General features: G+C 51.3%; 1 protein-coding gene across 1 annotated transcript; it reads right to left on the bottom strand.

Annotated features, from left to right (window-relative positions):
* Positions 1–259: 259 nt before the first annotated feature.
* elp5 (elongator acetyltransferase complex subunit 5) lies at positions 260–17,427 on the bottom strand. Its single transcript, XM_072591660.1, has 8 exons — positions 17,281–17,427; positions 15,130–15,190; positions 14,323–14,403; positions 12,965–13,200; positions 11,785–11,987; positions 10,391–10,486; positions 7,073–7,179; positions 260–6,182 (listed from the first exon to the last, which is right to left on the bottom strand). The coding sequence occupies exons 1-8, from the start codon at positions 17,333–17,335 to the stop codon at positions 6,074–6,076; spliced, it is 948 nt and encodes a 315-aa protein (XP_072447761.1). The 5' UTR covers positions 17,336–17,427; the 3' UTR covers positions 260–6,073.
* Between the last annotated feature and the right edge of the window lie 2,171 nt (positions 17,428–19,598).

Raw genomic sequence — 19,598 nt, 5'->3', positions numbered from 1 at the left:
GATCAATAATAATCAGGTTCTGAATGATCAATGTCAGTTGCACCTTCACTGTCTGCTCAGCAATAACCTGTTCATTGATGCCCAGTGTTGGTTCTGCAAGAGCCACACAGCTCCTGAGCTCATTCCAGCCTTGGTTTGTCATGGACTAGACCACTCAAAACATTCTTAAGTAGGCAGCTGAGACCATAGCTTTGCAATTTGTTTTGGTAAGTGTACAGTGAAAGATACCCAGAGTAAGATAGTGAGGTTGACTGCTAGATTTTAAAACAGACTAAAGTTTATTCATAAAATTACACAATGAAACACAAAGAACAGAATAACGAACCCCTCCTATCCAACTAGACTTAATTATGCTGTTCCGAATATATACAACAGTCTCCATAAGCGACTCCGTTTACAACCCAGGATAAATGGAACACATGCTTACAGGTTGAAGTTGAAGAGCAGAAAAAGAGTTTTCACACAGCTCCCTGCTGAACTTCTCACCAGTTCAGGACTGAACTAAACTGCTCAGCTAGAGAGCTGACCACTCCCCTTTCATGAGAGAGGTCACTTCTAAATCATGACCACTTTGGCCTGAAGTCTCATCTGTTTACTTATAAACAAAAAGCCTCTCAACATCCTTTTCAAGGGGCAGCACAGCGGTTAGCACTGCTGCCTCACAGCGCCAGGGACCCAGGTTCAATTCCCGCCTCGGGCAACTGTCTGTGTGGAGTCTGCACATTCTCCCCATGTCCTCCGGGTGCTCCAGTTTCCTCCCACAGTCCAAAGATGTGCAGGTTAGGTGAATTGGCCATGCTAACTTGCCCGTAGTGTTAGGTGAAGGGGTACATGTAGGGGAATGGGTCTGGGTGGGTTGCTTTTCGGAGGGTCGGGGTGGACTCGCTGGGCCAAAGGGCCTGTTTCCACACTGTAAGTAATCTAATCTAATCTCTGTACCAAACCAGACTGATCTGAGCCCGGCCTGGTTTATTACCCCTCTGAAAAAAATCAAAGACAGATCCTTGAGCCAAGGAACAGCTTTTTGAGAAAAAAGGGACTAACTTTGTGACAGGTTCATATGACAAAAAAGCTGAATTCGAGAGGAGGGGAGTGTGTCATCAAGGCCATGTTCGACCGAGGGGGGCATCAAGGAACCCTAGCAAAACTGGCGTCAATGGGTATCGAGGAAAACTCTCCACTGGTTGGAGTCATATTCACTCATGATTGCACAATGTTCATCACCAATCGCCACTCCCCAGATACTGAAGCAGTCCATATTCAAATACAATAAGATCTGGTCAATATCCAGGCTTCGGCTGACACTCAGCAAGTATCATTCATGCCACACAAATGCCAGGAAATGACCATCTCCAGTAAGTGACAATCTGCCCATCATAACTATCCCACTGTGCCTTGGCAGCAGCTACCCCAGGCTCTAGTACGTTCCTCAGCCTGGAGTCCTGGAACTCGGAATGTGCCAGTCTGCAACACTCCGTTGGGGTCAACTCCTTACTCTGGAAGATTAACAGGCTTCGGCCAGATTGAAGAGCATCTTTCACCGGGTTGATGGTCCTCCAGGCGCAGTTGCTGCTGTGCATGTAGGATCCGACGGGCAGTGCCCTTCTCACCACCAGCCAAACAATGCCTTGACACGAGGTTACCAGGAAACACACTCCATTTTGAGTGCACCCCTTGCCTGAGGCATGGGGACCCCCAGCTCTCTCTTTCACGTGACCTTATGAGACAAGGGCAATTTTACCATGACCTTTACCCTTCAGCTGTTACAGGTTGTGGATGGGATCAAACTGTGCACAAGTCGGAGCCCACTGCTCCCAGCACCAGAGACCCGTCTTCAATCCCCACCCTCATGTAACTGGCTCTGTGGAGTTTGCACTTTCTTCCCAGAGTCCAAAGACATGCAGGTTAGGGTGAATTGGTCATGCTAAATTATCCCATAGTGTCCAGGGATGTGCAGGTTAGGGTGGATTGGCCATGGGAAACTGTCCTATAGTGTCCAAGGATGTGTAGGTTAGGGCGGATTGGTCATGCTAAGTTATCCCATAGTGTCCAGGGATGTGTAGGTTAGGGTGGATTGACCATGGGAAATTGACCCATAGTGTCCAGGGATATGCAGGTTAGGGTGGATTGGCCATGGGAAATTGTCCCATAGTGTCCAGGGATGTACAGGTTAGGGTGGATTGGCCATGGGAAATTGTCCCATAGTGCCCAGGGATGTGCAGGTTAGGGTGGATTGGCATGGGAAATTGTCCCATAGTGTCCAGGGATGTACAGGTTAGGGTGGATTGGCCATGGGAAATTGTCCCATAGTGCCCAGGGATGTGCAGGTTAGGGTGGATTGGCATGGGAAATTGTCCCATAGTGTCCAGGGATGTACAGGTTAGGGTGGATTGGCCATGGGAAATTGTCCCATAGTGCCGAGGGATGTGCAGGTTAGGGTGGGATTGGCCGTGGTAAATTGTCCCATAGTGTCCAGGGATGTGCAGGTTAGGGTGGATTGGCCATGGGAAGTTGTCCCATAGTGCCCAGGGATGTGTAGGTTAGGGTGGATTGGCCATGGGAAATTGTCCCATAGTGCCCAGAGATGTGCAGGTTAGGGTGGATTGGCCATGGGAAGTTGTCCCATAGTGTCCAGGGATGTGTAGGTTAGGGTGGATTGGCCATGACATATACAGGGATAGGGGTAGGTCTGGGTGGGATGCTCTTCGGAGGGATAGTGCCAACTTGATGGGTCAAGTGGCCTGCTTCCATGCTGTTGGGATACTAGGATTCTAGATCATGAATCAGTGGCATGTCTGATGTTTAAAATTAACACAAACACACCCTGCCTGTCACCTCACTCACTCGTACAAATGTTGAGACCTCGGGAACCCCAGCAATCATTTGTTCATTCGCAGCTTTTTATAAATCAATTTATTTTCACTAACCCAGCACAAATATTTAATTCAAACATGGCCTCCTTCTATGCCATAAAGCGTGGGCACTCCGTCATTAACTCTATTAATGATGGATTATTAGTAATGAAAATATTAGCCAATACAGAGAATTTACAACTAAATCAATAATACGGAAATAATGTAAAACAAAAGGACTATGGCGACCACGCACAAACATCCCTGAGCAGAGTAACTAAAAACATCTGTCAAGACAGTGAGAATTAACAAATGATTGTTTCTTGGTGGTAATGAATATTAAAACATAACCGCTCCTTAATAACTATTTAAATAACAATATTCATTTACAAGGACATGTGAGACAGAACGTTCCCTCCCTACAGCTGTACAGTATGAAAACAGGCCCTTTGATCCAAACCGTCCACATCAACCAGATATCCTAAATTAACCTAGTCCCATTTGCCAGCACTTGGTCCATATCCCTCTAAAGCCTTCCTATTCATATATCCATCCAGATGCCTTTTAAATGTTGTGTACAGTTCTGGTTGCCATATTTCAGGATGGATGTAGAAGCATTGGAAAGGTGCAGAGGAGATTTACCCGGATGTTGCCTGGTCTGGAGGGAAGCTCTTATGAGGAAAGGCTGAGAGACTTGGGTCTGTTCTCATTGGAAAGGCGGCAGCCAAGGGGGGATTTGGTAGAGGCATACAAGATGATCAGAGGATTAGCTATGGTAGATAGTGAAAGTCTTTTCACTAGGATGATGACATCAGCTTGTACGAGGGGGCATAGCTACAAATTGAGGGGCGATAGATTTGAGACAAATGTCAGAGGCAGGTTCTTTATGCAGAGTGGTAAGGGTGTGGAATGCCTTACCTGCTAATGTAGTCAACTCAGCCACATTAGGGAGATTTAAACAATCCTTAGATAAGCACGTGGATGATGATGGGATAGTGTAGGGAGACGAGCTGAGAATAGTTCACAGGTCAGCGGAATATCGAGGGCCGAAGGGCCTGTCCTGCGCTGTATGTTCTATGTTCTAAATGCTATGATTGTACCAGCCTCCACCACATCCTCTGGCAGCTCATTCCACACGCGTGCCACCCTCTGTGTGAAAACGTTGCCCTTTAGGTCTCTTTCCCCTCTCACCCTAAACCTATGCCCTCTAGTTCTGGACTCCCCTGCACCCCAGGGAAAAGACTTTGCCTATTTACCCTATCCATGCCCCTCATAATTTTATAAACCTCAATAAGGTCACCCCTCAGCCTCCGACGCTCCAGGGAAAGCAGCCCCAGCCTGTTCAGCCTCTCCCTGTAGCTCAGATCCTCCAACCCTGGCAGCATCCTTGTAAATCTTTTCTGAACCCTTTCAAGTTTCACAACATCTTTCCGATAGGAAGGAGACCAGAATTGCACGCAATATTCCAACAGTGGCCTAACCAATGTCCTGTACAGCCGCAACATGACCCTCCCAACTCCTGTACTCAACACACTGACCAATAAAAGCAAGCATACTAAACCCTGTCTCCAGCTTCAAGGAACTACGAAACTGCACTGTAAAGGTCTCCTCGGGCAGGAAGTGGGGGGGGGTGTGGGGAATACAAAACAGAACAGGTCAAAAACCACAGGTCGTGACCCCCAGCTTGGCCTTTGGTTGCATGGCCCCCAATCCCTCCATGCTGAACAACAGGGGGCATCACAGTCCCATCAGATCCTCCTGCAAACTGCGGGAGCAACAGCGAGTTGGGCTCTGCTCTTCCACCCTTCAGGCCTGCTCCTCCAATCCTCGGACAGCCAAGCCGAGGAAACGGTGAGTGTGAGGCAAGATCAAACCCACACGACAAACGGCAAAGTCCGATCCCGCAAACTTTAATGAGGCAAAGGCCAGCGACAGCAATCCCCGACAGAACACAGGGTGCGAGATGCTGATGCGGCTCCCGATGTTCCAGGCACAACCGGGAAGCTTCCTCCCCCCCCCCCCCCCGACAGTGAGTTACCACACAGCGGTGTGCCCTGTTCAGTGCCCAGCTGGCACACAGTCTCACTGTCAGCTGGCAACCCTCAGACTTCAATGGGCATCCCTGCAAGTGGGACGAGACAAGGAAGTGGTCTTGCTCAGAGGCAGAGAGCTCCAGATCCAGAGTCCTGCCGATTGGCACAAGCCAAAACCTTTAGCCACAGCGAGAGGGCCATACGGCACAGGCAACACAATCGCAGCTGTGAGTGGATAACTCCGTGACAGAGTGCACCTTCACCAACAGGGGCACGGTGCAGTTCATCAGGCAAAGCAGCAAACCAAGTGTGGTACTGTACCCCAGTGAGAGTCAGTGGGTGTGGGGGGGACTGTCCCCCAGTGAGAGTCAGTGTGTGTGTGGGACTGTACCCCAGTGAGAGTCAGTGGGTATGTGTGTGGGACTCTACCCCAGTGAGAGTCAGTGTGTGGGACTGTACCCCAGTGAGAGTCAGTGGGTGGGGGGGGGGGGGGGGGGGGGGGACTGTCCCCCAGTGAGAATCTGTGTGTGTGTGTGGGTGGGTGTGTGTGGGACTGTACCCCAGTGAGAGTCAGTGGGTGTGTGTGGGACTGTACCCCAGTGAGAGTCAGTGTGTGTGTGTGTGTGTGTGTGTGTGTGTGTGTGTGTGTGTGTGTGTGTCGGGGGGACTGTACCCCAGTGAGAATCTGTGTGTGTATGTGTGCGTGTGTGGGACTGTACCCCAGTGAGAGTCAGTGTGTGTGTGGGACTGTACCCCAGTGAGAGTCAGTGGGTGTGTGTGGGACTGTACCCCAGTGAGAGTCAGTGTGTGTCGGGGGGACTGTACCCCAGTGAAAGTCAGTGTGTGTGTGGGGGGGGGGGGAACTGTACCTCAGTGAGAGTCAGTGTGTGTGTGTGCATGTGTGTTTGTGAGACTGTACCCCAATGAGAGTCTGTGTGTGTGCGCGCGACTGTATCCCAGTGAGAGTCAGAGTCAGTGTGCGCGTGTGTGGGACTGTACCCCAATGAGAGTCAGAGTGTGTGTGTGTGTGTGTGTGTGTGTGTGTGTGTGTGTGTGTGTGTGTGTGTGAGAGTGTGTGAGAGAGAGAGAGAGAGAGAGAGAGAGAGAGAGAGAGTGCACCCCAGCCAGAGTCTTGGGGACACGGCAGTGTGTGTGGGTCTGTGACCTCCCGCTCATGCGGCCCCTCTGCTAGAAATCCAGATCATCGTCAGGATCCTCCTCATCCACATCATCTGATTCATCTGGCTGGTAATAAATCCTCGCGTCTCCGGATCCTCCATGTAACAGCAACATCTTTCTGTGGGAGGTGCAAACAACAAGCAACTGAGAAATGGGGAATGGGGAGGTGCATACCCCATCCCCACTGCTAAAACTCCAAGGGAAAACGGGGTCAGGGGAATGCAGCCACTCAGCCCTTCCAGATGGGGCTAGCAGACAGCCTGGCTGCTGCTCTGAGGAACCACATGCGTGAGAGTGGGAATCCTGCCTGGATTTTCCCACCTTTTTAAATGAGCCAATCAGACTTATAGGGGGAGGTAAAGCTTATCACTCCACGCTTCAGGCTCACTGCCTTTATTCCTGATGAAGGGCTTTTGCCCGAAACGTCGATTTCGAAGCTACTTGGATGCTGCCTGAACTGCTGTGCTCTTCCAGCACCACTAATCCAGACTTATAGGGGGAACCCGTTCCCACTGGCTGGGGAATCCCGGACCAGGGTGGGAGTGGGCTCAAAAACCCAGAGCTGGATCCCACCGCACGGTGGGAGGGGTTCAGAGCTCCCCATTACCAAACCGTGACCGATCCAAAATCACTCCATCTTTCTCATTCACAGGGATACTGGGAAAAGCTGGAGTTCAGCGGCAGGTCAGTTGTGACCTCAGCGAATGCTGGAGCAGGTTTGAGGGGCTGAACGGCCTTCTCCTGCTCCTGTGTGACAGGCTGCCAGAGGGACATTGAGTGGCCTCCTGTTCTTGTGTAACGGACTGGAGGAGGGGAGGGGTGGTGGGGAAGAGCGTTGAATGGTCTCCTCCTGTTACTGTGTAACAGGCTGGAGGAGAGGGACTGAATGGCCTCCTAATCCCATGTGACAGGATGCCAGAGGGGCACTGAATGGCCTCTTGTTCCTGTGTGACAGGCTGGAGGAGAGGGGCTGAACGGCCTACTGCCGAAAGCTGCGTTGTGACTTACTTCTCGGTGCTGAAGTGATAGGGCAGAGGCACCTGTTCCCGTGCCTCACGTTCCTGCTCGGTCAGCCGCAGGTTAAATGGCAAGTGTGCCGCAGGGTCAGGCTGTACCTGGAGGGGCGGGAAGATCAAGGTGAATCTTCAAGAGCAGAGGGAAAACAAACAGATGACAGCACAGCACGGACTGCATGCCTTTTTCATGTTCTTTATCGTGAACCAAGACCAAAACGAGATAAAACTCCCACTTGAAACTGAGCAGACTGTGGAAGGAGGGGCACCTCATGGGCAGTTGTGTTTACACAGCTGCAGTGGGAGGGAGAGTTGCAGACACTACGACGGGGAAATCCGGGTGGAGAATCTGTGCGGGTAGAAACGAGGAACCGCAAAGGTTCAAACAAAAGCCATAGTTGGAGTTATGTACAGGCCTCCATAGAGTAGTCAGGAGCTGGGACGCAAGATACACCAGGAGATAGAAAAGGTGTGAAGGAAAGGCAAAGTTACAGTGATCACAGGGGATTTCAACATTCAGGTTGGTAGGGGATTGTGAGAAAAGGAATTTGTGAAATGTCTACGAGATGGCTTTTTGGAGCAGCTTGTGGTGGAGCCCACTCGGGAACAGGCCAACACTGGCTTTAATGTTGTGCAATGAGGCAGAGTTAATAAGGGACCTTAAGGTGAAGGAACCCTTAGAAAGCAGTGATCATAACATGGTCAAATTTACTCTGCAATTTGTGAGAGAGAAGATAGAATCAGAGGTCGTGGTATTACAGCTGAATAAAGACAACTACAGAGGCACGAGGGTAGAACATATTGGGAGAGGAGCTTAGCAGGAAAGACAGTGGAACAGCAATGGCAGGGGTTTCTGGGAGTAATTCAGGAGACACAACAGAGATTCACCCCAAGGCAAAAGAAGCATGGCCCAGGGAGGATGAGGCAAGCGTGGCTGACTAGGGAAGTCAGGGACAGCATAAAAGCAAAAGAGAGAGCATATAATGTAGTGAAGGGCAGTGGGAAACCAAAGGATTTGGAAGTTTACAAAGACTAACAGAGGGCAACAAAAAAAAGAAATAAGGGGGGAGGAGATTAAATATGAGGGTAAGCTAGCCAGTAATATAAAGGAAGACTGTAACAATTTCTTTCAATATATAAAGGGCAAAAGACAGGCCGCTGGAAAATGACACCGGAGAGATAGTAGTGGGGAATAAAGAAATGGCTGAGGAACTGAATAATTACTTTGCGTCAGCTTTCACGGTGGAAAACATGACTAATATCCTAAAACTTCAAGAGAGTGTAGGGGCAGAACTGAGTATGGTGGCCATCACCAAGGAGAAGGTGCTAGAAAGACTGAATGGCCTGAAGATGGATAAATCTCCTGGACCAGATGGACTGCACCCCAGAGTTTGAAGGGAGGTAGCTGAAGAGATAGTGAAGGCATTGGTGGTGATCTTTCAGGAATCGCTACAATCAGGGAGGGTCTCAGAGGACTGGAAATCACTAACATAACCCATGGTTTAAGAAGAGAGTAAAGTAAAAGATGGAAAATTATCGGCGAATTAGCCTAATCTCGGTCGTGGGGAGGACCCTGGAAGCCATTGTGAAGGATGAGATTTCTGAATACATGGTAAAACAGGGCAAACTCAGCATGGTTTCATCAAGGGGAGGTCATGCCTGACAAATCTGCTAGAATTCTTTGAGGTGGCAATGAGCAGGTTAGACCAAGGAGAGCCAATGGATGTTATCTATCTGGACTTCAGGAAGGCCTTTGACAAGGTGCTGCACAAGAGGCTGCTGAGTAGGATAAGGGCCCCATGGTTTTTCAGGCAAGGTGCTAGCATGAATAGAAGCCTGGCTGTCTGATAGAAAGCACAGAGTGAGGAGAAAAAGGTTCCTTCTCAGGATGGCAGCCGGTGAGGAGTGGTTTTCCGCAAGGCTCAGTGTTGGGACCACAACTTTTATCGTTATACTTTATAACAATCTAGATGAAGGAATTGAGGACATTCTCGCTAAGTTAGTGGATGATACAAAGATAGGTAGAGGGACAAGTAGCATTGAGGAGGCAGGGAGGCTGCAGGAGGATTTGGACAGGTTAGGAGAGTGGGCAAAGAAGTGGCAGATGGATTACAATGTGGGAAAATGTGGGTTCATGAGCTTTGGTAGGAAGAATCGAGGTATGGACTGTTTTCGAAATGGGGAGAAAATTCAGAAATCTGAAGTGCAAAGAGACTCGGGAGTTCTATTCCATGTTTCTCTTGAGGTAAATGTGCAGGTTGAGTTGGTAGTTAGGAAGGCAAATACAATGTTGTTATTCATCTCGAGAGGACTAAGGGATGTACACCTGAGGCTGTAGAAGGCTCTGGTCAGGCCACATTTGGAGTATTGTGAGCAGTTTTAGGCCCCATATCTCAAGAAGGATGTACTGGCCCTGGAGAGTGTTCAGAGGAGGTTCCTGAGTCTGGTCCCAGGAATGAAAAGCTTAACATATGAGGAACGTTTGAGGACTCTGGGACTATTCTCACTGGAGTTTAGAAGGATGAGGGAGGGATCTAATTGAAACATACGTAGTGGCTCAGTGGTTAGCACTGCTGCCTCACGGCACCAGGGACCCAGGTTCAATCCCACCCTTAGGTGACTGTCTCCCAGTATCTGCGTGGGTTCCCTTCGGGTGCTCTGGTTTCCACCCCCCATCCAAAGATATGCAGGTTAGGGTGAATTGGCCAGGCTAAATTAGCTGCATTAGTTAGAGGGGAATGGGTCTGGGTGGGTTACTCTTCGGAGGGTTGGTGTGGACTGGTTGGGCCGAAGGGTCTGTTTCCACACTGTAGGGAATCTAATCTAATCTAAAGTAATACAGAATACTGACTGGCCTGGGCTGAGAGGATGTTGGGACGATGTTTCCATCGGTAGGAGAGACTCGGACCCGAGGACACAGCCTTAGGGTAAAGGGAAGACCTTTTAGAACAGAGAGAAGAAGAAACGTCTTCAGCCGGAGAGCGGGGAATCGATGGGATTGACTGTCGAGGCCTGGTCACTGAGGATATTCAAGATGGAGGTAGATAGGGTCTTGAGTATCAAAGGGATTAAGGGCTATGTGGAGAAACCGGGAGAATGAGGTTGGGAAACTTATCAGCAAAGATTCAATGGCAGAGCAGGCTCGATGGGCTGAATGGCCTAACTTCTGCTCCTGTGTGTTATGGCCTTTTCCCAGGGACAGTGGGTAAGGTGGGGCGGGGGGGGGAGGAGAGAGAAGAGGAGGAGACAGAGAGCACAAGACAGAGACAGCGCGAGAGAGAGAGAGAGAGAGAGAGAGCGAGAGAGGACTCACCGACACACTATCACTCCCTGCTACACCCTGCTTCCCCAGCAGGGGCTCCACTGAGGATATCAGACGGAATCCTATCTCAATGGTGAAGTATTCCTCCTGGAGGATGGAGATAAACCGAGTTAGACTGGAACTGCAGCCCTGCCTCCCCATTCCCGGTCTGGGATTCCTGAATTCTACTTTCTTGGCTCCCGGAGGAGAGGATCACCAATCCTCAACTATCCCTCACACTCCAACCCATTCCCAGGAAAGAATTAGTTTTCTCAATGTCTCCCACAAACCCCTCCAGTCCGATGACGCTGGAGCCAGAAGCAGCTGGAGGACACTGAGCTGGTTCTAATGTTTGAGAAGGCAGGTCTGACTCAGAGATTCCACACTCCCCATCCACTCAGCCACTCTCCATCCCATTTCCCAGCAAGGACCCCATTAGCTCATTCAACCACCTCCCCGAACGGCCAGAGGTCAGCTCACCGCTACCTCATTCAGGGTCAGGGAATATTGGGCACAGCCAATGTTGCCCATCTCCCCTGAATGAATTCCAGAAGAAAGCATCCACCAGCCCCTGCAGCAGACCAACAAAACACTTATGAGAGAGAGAGAGAGAGAGAGAGACAGAGAGAGAGAGAGAGAGAGAGAGAGAGAGAGAGAGAGAGAGAGAGAGAGAGAGACACAGAGAGAGAGAGAGGCAAAGAGAGAGGGGGACACAGAGAGAGAGAGAGATAGAGAGAGAGAGAGAGAAGGACAGAGAGAGAGAGAGAGAGAGAGAGAGGGACACACAGAGAGAGAGAGGGGCAAAGAGAGAGAGGGGGACACAGAGAGGGAGAGAGAGAGAGAAAGAGCGACAGAGTGAGAGAGGGGGACAGAGAGAGAGAGAGGCAAAGAGAGAGGGGGACACAGAGAGAGAGAGAGATAGAGAGAGAGAGAGAGAAGGACAGAGAGAGAGAGAGAGAGAGAGAGAGAGAGGGACACAGAGAGAGAGAGAGGGGCAAAGAGAGAGAGGGGGACACAGAGAGGGAGAGAGAGAGAGAAAGAGCGACAGAGTGAGAGAGGGGGACAGAGAGAGAGACAGACAGAGACAGAGAGAGAGAGAGAGAGAGAGCGAGAGAGAGCGAGAGGGACACAGCGAGAGAGAGAGAGACAGAGACAGAGAGAGAGAGAGAGAGAGTGAGAGAGAAAAAGAGAGGGGGGGGGGACAGAGATAGACAGACAGAGGGAGAGAATGCAAAAACAAAAATCTCATCGCTACCTGCTCCTGAATTTTAAGAGCGTACCCCTTTTGGTTCTGGACTCACCCCGTCAGGAGGGGACAGTCACCTGGCAGCATTCCTGACTCCAGTGCAGGGTACGGGAAGTGGGGGATGGGGTGGGGGCGTTATAGAGGGGTTTGGAAGACAGACCTGCCGCACGACCTTCCCGGATTTCCGTCTCTGCACGATGCTGGCCATGTTGGAGGGGAGGGAGCTCCCTGGCAGCCGGCTGCCCTCAGGGGAAGGAGTCACAGTGATGACGGTAGTGCCCAGTTGCACCCCCAGGACCTGGGGTACCTCTGGTGGGTGGAGGTCAGTGTGCAGTAATGCCAGCAGCCTCCTGACTGTCAGCCCTGGCAGACAGAGACACAGAAGAGATTCACCATCATTCAACCTGCCCTGCTCCTCCAACAATGTGCCCCCTCGCTCTGCCAACTGACCTGGGCACTGCCCTTTCACCCTAAGGGTCACCAACAGCTGCCAAAGTGTGGCACACTGACCTCAAAGGCCCCAACTCTCCCCATCATCATTCATGGTTCATCTGGGGTGGGGGGGGCTACAGCTGGGAGGTCACAATCTGTGACCTGTGCTGGGGGGGTCACGACCTGTGATAACTGAGGTCATTACATTGTGACCTCTGTGGGCAACAGGTACCTGATTGACGGCCCCAGGTCACAAACTCACTCCTGACCCCTTCCCTGGGATCACCGTTCCCCGCACCACCACCCACTGCCCCCCCCCCCTCACCAGAGTCACCAATCTCACCCATCCCATCTGACCCCACACCCGCCATGGGGTCACCGACACCTCTCCCCCTCCCCCTCCCCCCTCCCCATGGTGACCGTCCCACCCCAGGGTCACTGACACACACACCCGAACCCCTGCCCCACCCCCAGGGTCACCTTCTCCCTCCTCCAACATCACCCACAACCCCCTCTGCCAGGGTCACCCCCCCGCACCCCCCTCTGCTATGGTCACTCCCCGCTCCCCCCCCTACAATCCCCCCTGCCAAGATCACACCTGCCAACCCCCCACCCCCACATCCCCCCCCACCCCACACCCCCACAACCCCCTCTGCCAGGATCAGTGACCCCACCCCACACCCCCCTCTGCCAGGGTCACTCCCTCCCATCCCCCACCCCCACACTGCCAGGGTCACTCCCCACCCCCACCCCCCCACCCCCACACTGCCAGGGTCACTCCCCCCCCCCCCCACCCCCCACCATCAGGGTCACTCCCCCCCTACACCCCCCACCTCCCCCTGCCAGGGTCACTCCCCCACCCCACCCCCTGCCAGGGTCACTCCCCCCCACCCCCCGAGGTGACTGACCTGCTGTGGCCGCTCGCTGCTGGAAATCCTGGAGGTCCCGAGCGAGTTGGCTGATGGGTTTGTGCTGTAACAGGGAGCTGAGCGAGTCCAGCACCACGGTGCACGGCTGCTGGGAGGGGCCTGCCTCTACCCCCCCTACACAGCCAACCAGCTCCTGCCCACTGAGGTTCCTGATGGGGAGCATCCCCATCTGCTCCCAGTCCAGGGGGTCACTGAACCCATCGTGAAACTGCAGCCTGACAGAGAGGAACTTCCATTAAACCCAGTGCCAGGCACCCTCACCCAACCCTCAGCACAGGCCAATCTGCCCATCGAGTCTGTTCCACCATTTGATGGCTGACCCGATCATCCTTAAATCCAGGTCCTTTTCCCCAATCCCCCTTTTGACTTAACATCTCCCTCTCTCAGCCTTAAATATACTTTATAACCCAAAGGTTTAAGGTGGGGGGGGGGGGTGGGAGATTGGAAAGGGACCCGAGAGGGCAACTTTTTCTCACAGAGGGTGGTGCGTGTGTGGAATGTACTGCCAGAGGCAGTGGTGCATGTGGGGACAGTTACAACAATAGAGAGAGATTTGGGCAGGCACATGGCTAGGAGAGGTTTGGAGGGACATGGGCCAGGAGGTAGGCAGGTGGGACCAGTTGAGTTTGTGACACATGGGCTGGTTGGGGCACAGGGCCTGTTTCCGTGCTGGATGGCTCTGTGTCAGTCCACCCTTGGACCAGGGAATAATCCCCAGCTGCCGCTTCCTAATTTAGCTCCGTTTCAAATCCCTTCAGCTGAACCCCCTTCCTCATCCCGTCCAAGTCTAAGTCGCAAAACCCCACTCAGTTCCACCAGCTCCAAATATCGGAACAGTGGTAGGCCATTCAGCCCCTCAAGCCTGCTCCACCGTTCAACAGGATCATGGCCGATCTGTTGCCTGACTGTAACCACCTCCTTTTGGCCCACATCCCTTTGTTTAACAAAAAATGTCAGATTTAACAACATATCCAGCATACGCTGCTGTTTGTGGAAGCACATTCCAAACCTCTCCCACCCTTTGTGCATCAAAGTGTTTCCTAACATCTATCCTGAACGGTCTGGCCATAATTTTTAGACTCTCTTGATTCTCGAATCTCCAGCCAGTGGAAATCGTTATGACTTATCTACCCAGTCTTTTCCTGTTATTATCTTGATCAGATCACCCCTGAAGCTTCTAAATTCTAGAGAAAACAATTTGGAACTGATTATATTCGCAGCTGAGCTGAAACTCAACTGTTTTCACTATAGCAGTGCACACTATGTACCCTCTTCCCACACCAGCACAACAAGTCAGTCTGGATCCTTTCCCCGTGCCCCTGCCAGGCGTAGCTTACCTTGTCCTGACTCCATCGTCTAGTCCAATGCTGAACTCCACGTCCGAGAGCTCAAAGGTAAACACGTGGACGCATTCACCCCTGCATTCAAAGGAAGGTTTCAATCACGTGTCGTACTGAGCAGATAATATCAGAGAGGCCATTCGGCCGATTAGCCTGCACAATCTCCTTTGAAAAGTCAATCAATTTCCTCTCACTTCCCGCTCTGCTCTTTCCCCATTATCCTGCAGAGCTCTCCTTCCCCCCTCCTCAGGCAACACCTTCCAAATCCGCGGCCACTTCCATCTCAAAGGACAAGGGGCATCAGATACATGGGAACCCCACCCCCTGCAAGTTGCCCTCCGCGCCCCTCACCATCCCGACTTGGAAATATCTCGCCGTTCCCTCAGTGTGGCTGGGTCAGAATCCTGGGATTCCCTCCCTCAGGGACATTGTGGGTCTACCCTCCAGCACATGGACTGCAGCGGGTCAAGAAGGCAGCTCACCCCCCACCTTCTCAAGGGGGCAACTAGGAATGGCCAGTAAATGCTGGGCCCAGCCAGTGACACCCACGTCCCAGGAACAAACAAAATATTTTGCAAGTTCCCCTTTTGAAAGTTCCAGCTGAACCTGCTTCCATCACCCCTTTCAGATAGCCCCTTCCCGATCACAACAAAAGATCCTCAACATCTCTGGATCTTTTGAAAACTATTTGAAATCTCACTGTCTCTCACTGGTTAACCAACTTTTCCAGCACTGGAAAACTTACCTACTCTATCAAAACCTCCACTACTCAGCGACCCCCCAATCCTGGGCAGACATACTCACCGCAAAGCTGCGCTGGTGACAAAACTCTTCAGCAAACTCCTACCCTCGCACTCAAAGCTGTCTGCAGCAGGAGGAAAAAGCGGTTACAAACGCTGCGAATAAAAACCTCGATTGATTGGAGTGGGTGCCCCCTGGCAATCTCCACACCAGCATGTGTCACTGGCCGTGGGAGAGCAGGAGGACGACAGACCAACATCCAACTCATTGTGTGCTCGTAGCTCTTGGAAGGATCTATTTAAATATCCTTCTCCCCCTCTGCAATTCTTTACTGATTTCCTTTTGAAACTTCCCATTGAATTTATTTCTACCGCTCCTTCAGGCAGTTGGATCAGAGCAACTCAGTGCATTAAAGAATTTCTGTCTCACTCTCAGATTCTTTTACTGATTCCCTTGGGTTCATGTTCCTCACACTCTTCACCCCCGCCCCCGCCCCCACCCCCACCCCAGGTTATCAACCCCTCCCTCCCACTGGATCCAGATCGCTCATGTTTAGAGCACCTTAACAATCCAGGTCATTTTCAATATATAATTTCAGTTACATCACACTGTGGCGTAAATTCTGTGTCTTATGATCTTATACTCCACAACCACCTGATGAAGGAGCGACGCTCTGAAAGCCAGTGTTTCCAAACAAACCTGTTGGGACTACAACCTGGTGCTGTGCGATGTTTAACTTTGTACACCCGAGTCCAGCACCGGCATCTCCAAATCTAGAGCGCCTTCAGATTACCAAAAGAGAAAATGCTGGAAAATCTCAGCAGGTCTGGCAGTATCTGCAAGGAGAGGAAAGAGCTGACATTTCGAGTCTAACTGACCCTTTGTCAAAGTCAGTTAGACTCAAAACGTCAGCTCTTTTCTCTCCTTACAGATGCTGCCAGACCTGCTGAGGTTTTCCAGCATTTTCTCTTTTGGTTTCAGATTCCAGCATCCGCAGTAATTTGCTTTTATTTACGCCTTTAAGTTTTAAGTTGTTTCATTCAATGACCTCCATCCCCTCCCCAAACCTTCTCTGCTCCTCAGGGCAACACTGCACCAGGAACAACCAGGGAAATAGCAAGTACAGGGGATGGGGGCGGAATAGAGAGAAGGCAGAAGAATAGACACATGGTATGGAGCATATAGGGAACAAAAGGGGTAAATAGGGACAAATGGGGTAGGGGGGGACAAATGGAGTAACGGGGGGGCTAACAGGGTAACGGGGGATAAATGGGGTATTGGGGGAAATGGGGTATCGGGGATAAACGGGGTAACGGGGGAAATGGGGTATCGGGGATAAACGGGGTAACAGGGGATAAACGGGGTAACGGGGGATAAACGGGGTAACGGGGCAAACGGGGTAACGGGGATAAATGGGGTATTGGGGGAAATGGGGTATCGGGGATAAACGGGGTAACAGGGGGATAAACGGGGTAACAGGGGGATAAACGGGGTCATGGGGCAAACGGGGTAACGGGGGATAAATGGGGTATCGGGGATAAACGGGGTAACGGGGGGATAAATGGGGTATTGGGGGAAATTGGGTATCGGGGATAAACGGGGTAACGGGGCAAACGGGGTAATGGGGGAAATGGGGTAACGGGGGAAATGGGGTAACGGGGGATAAACGGGGTAACGGGGGATAAACGGGGTCATGGGGCAAACGGGGTAACGGGGGATAAATGGGGTATCGGGGATAAACGGGGTAACGGGGGGATAAACGGGGTAACAGGGGGATAAACGAGGTAACGGGGGATAAACGGGGTAACGGGGGAAATGGGGGTAACGGGGGATAAACGGGGTAACGGGGGAAATGGGGTAACGGGGGATAAACGGGGTAACGGGGGATAAACGGGGTCATGGGGCAAACGGGGTAACGGGGGATAAATGGGGTATCGGGGATAAACGGGGTAACGGGGGGATAAACGGGGTAACAGGGGGATAAACGAGGTAACGGGGGATAAACGGGGTAACGGGGGATAAATGAGGTATCGGGGATAAACGGGGTAACGGGGGATAAATGGGGTATTGGGGGAAATGGGGTATCGGGGATAAACGGGGTAACGGGGGATAAACGGGGTAAAAGGGGGGTGAATGGGGTCAGTTCAGTCATTAGAGAAAGTTGGAGGATGGGTCAAACAGGCAGCAGGTGAGTGTGGGCCCGGAGCACGGTACCTGCGATCAGGATCAGGCCGGGCGGCTCCAAGCCCCGGCTCAGACTCTCCAACATCCCGAGGCCTAGCGGCGCCTGGGGGCCGCCATTACCTGTCGCAGGATAAAGACGTCACCGGCGTTTGTGCCGGAGCGGCTTGAGCTGCGGCTCGCGGTTAGATGACGTCAACGGGCGTCCCCAGCGACTCCTCTTCATCAGGTGGTAGTGGAGGGCTCAATCCTAACACAGAATTGACAGCAAAAAGTTACAGTGTGATGTAACTGAAATTATACATTGAAAAATTGATTGTCTGTTAAGCCTTTCATCTGTTAGAATACAGTGATAGTTTCACTTCTTTCATGTGTAAACTATCACTGTATTCTAACAGTTGAAAAGCTTAACAATCAATTTTTCAATGTATAATTTCAGTTACATCACACTGTAAATATTTGCTATAAATTCTGTGTGTAAGGATCGAGCCCTCCACAACCACCTGATGAAGGAGCGTCGCTCCGAAAGCTAGTGCTTCCAATTAAACCTGTTGGTTTATAATCTGGTGTTGTGTGATTTTTAACTTTGTACACCCCAGTCCAACACCGGCATCTCCAAATCAGAGCGACTCCTGGAAGAGAAAGGCGATATTTACTTACAAATCTCCAAAACAATGAGGCACTCACCAAACTGCAATGTGCTGATGAACAACATGGACATTCTGGGTTATTTATTGAAACTTTATTAACTCCAATAGAGCCAAAGGACAAAGATTAATTTTAATTTATCAAGATATACATTGTCAACATTTCCTTGAACATGCAGAAATTAAAGGTACCATTGGAGCACATTCCATCCATTGTCTCCCTTCAATCCTTGACAAGGAGTTACTTTTGTTTTGTCTTTTCGGTTTGTTTTAGGTATTTTAAAAACCGGCACTAAAAAGGCCACCTACAGGCAAGGGGGTCCTGATAAAGCAATGATGTCATTGTGAAAGTGTTCTATTCGATACACTGGGGCACAGAGAGTGAGGGGTTAAACACTGGGGGTAATGGTGACAGTGAGGGGGTAAGCACTAGGGGGTTAATGGTGACAGTGAGGGGGTAAACACTGGGGGGAATAATGGTGACAGTGAGGGGGTAAGCATTGGGGGGTAATGGTGACAGTGAGGGGGTAAACACTGGGGGGTTAATGGTGACAGTGAGGGGGTAAACACTGGGGGGAATAATGGTGACAGTGAGGGGGTAAGCACTGGGGGGTAATGGTGACAGTGAGGGGGTAAACACTGGGGGGTTAATGTTGACAGTGAGGGGGTAAACACTGGGGGGGTTAATGGTGACAGTGAGGGGGTAAGCATTGGGGGTAATGGTGACAGTGAGGGGGTAAACACTGGGGGGTTAATGGTGACAGTGAGGGGGTAAGCATTGGGGGTAATGGTGACAGTGAGGGGGTAAGCACTTGGGGGGTAATGGTGACAGTGAGGGGGTAAACACTGGGGGGGTTAATGGTGACATTGAGGGGGTAAACACTGGGGGGATAATGGCGATAGTGAGGGGGTAAACAGTGGGGGTAATGGTGACAGTGAGGGGCAAACACTGGGGGGTAATGGTGACAGTGAGGGGGTAAACAGTGGGGGTAATGGTGACAGTGAGGGGGTAAACACTGGAGGGTAATCGTGACAGTGTGGGGTAAACACTGGGGTTAATGGTGACAGTGAGGGGGTAAACACTGGTGGGATAATGGTGACAGTGAGGGGGTAAACACTGGTGGGATAATGGTGACAGTGAGGGGGTAAACACTGGTGGTAATGGTGACAGTGAGGGGGTAAACATGGGGGTAATGGTGACAGTGAGGGGGTAAACACTGGGGTTAATGGTGACAGTGAGGGGGTAAACACTGGTGGGATAATGGTGACAGTGAGGGGGTAAACACTGGTGGGATAATGGTGACAGTGAGGGGGTAAACACTGGTGGTAATGGTGACAGTGAGGGGTAAACATGGGGGTAATGGTGACAGTGAGGGGGTAAACACTGGGGGTAATGGTGACAGTGAGGGGTAAACATGGGGGTAATGGTGACAGTGAGGGGTAAACATGGGGGTAATGGTGACAGTGAGGGGGTAAACACTGGGGGTAATGGTGACAGTGAGGGGTAAACACTGGGGGTAATGGTGACAGTGAGGGGGTAATGATGACAGTGTGGGGGTAAACACTGGGGGGGGTAATACTGACAGTGAGGGGATAAATGCTGGGATAATGGTGACAGTGAGGGAGTAAACACTGGGTGGTAATAGTGACAGGGCGGGGGTAAACACTGGGGGGTAATGGTGACAGTGCGGGGGTAAACACTGG

Source organism: Chiloscyllium punctatum, chromosome 21 (genome assembly GCF_047496795.1).
Source record: "Chiloscyllium punctatum isolate Juve2018m chromosome 21, sChiPun1.3, whole genome shotgun sequence".
Taxonomy (NCBI): Eukaryota; Metazoa; Chordata; class Chondrichthyes; order Orectolobiformes; family Hemiscylliidae; genus Chiloscyllium; species Chiloscyllium punctatum.
Note: the sequence above shows the minus strand (reverse complement) of the source record. Positions and strands in the feature narration are given on the sequence as shown.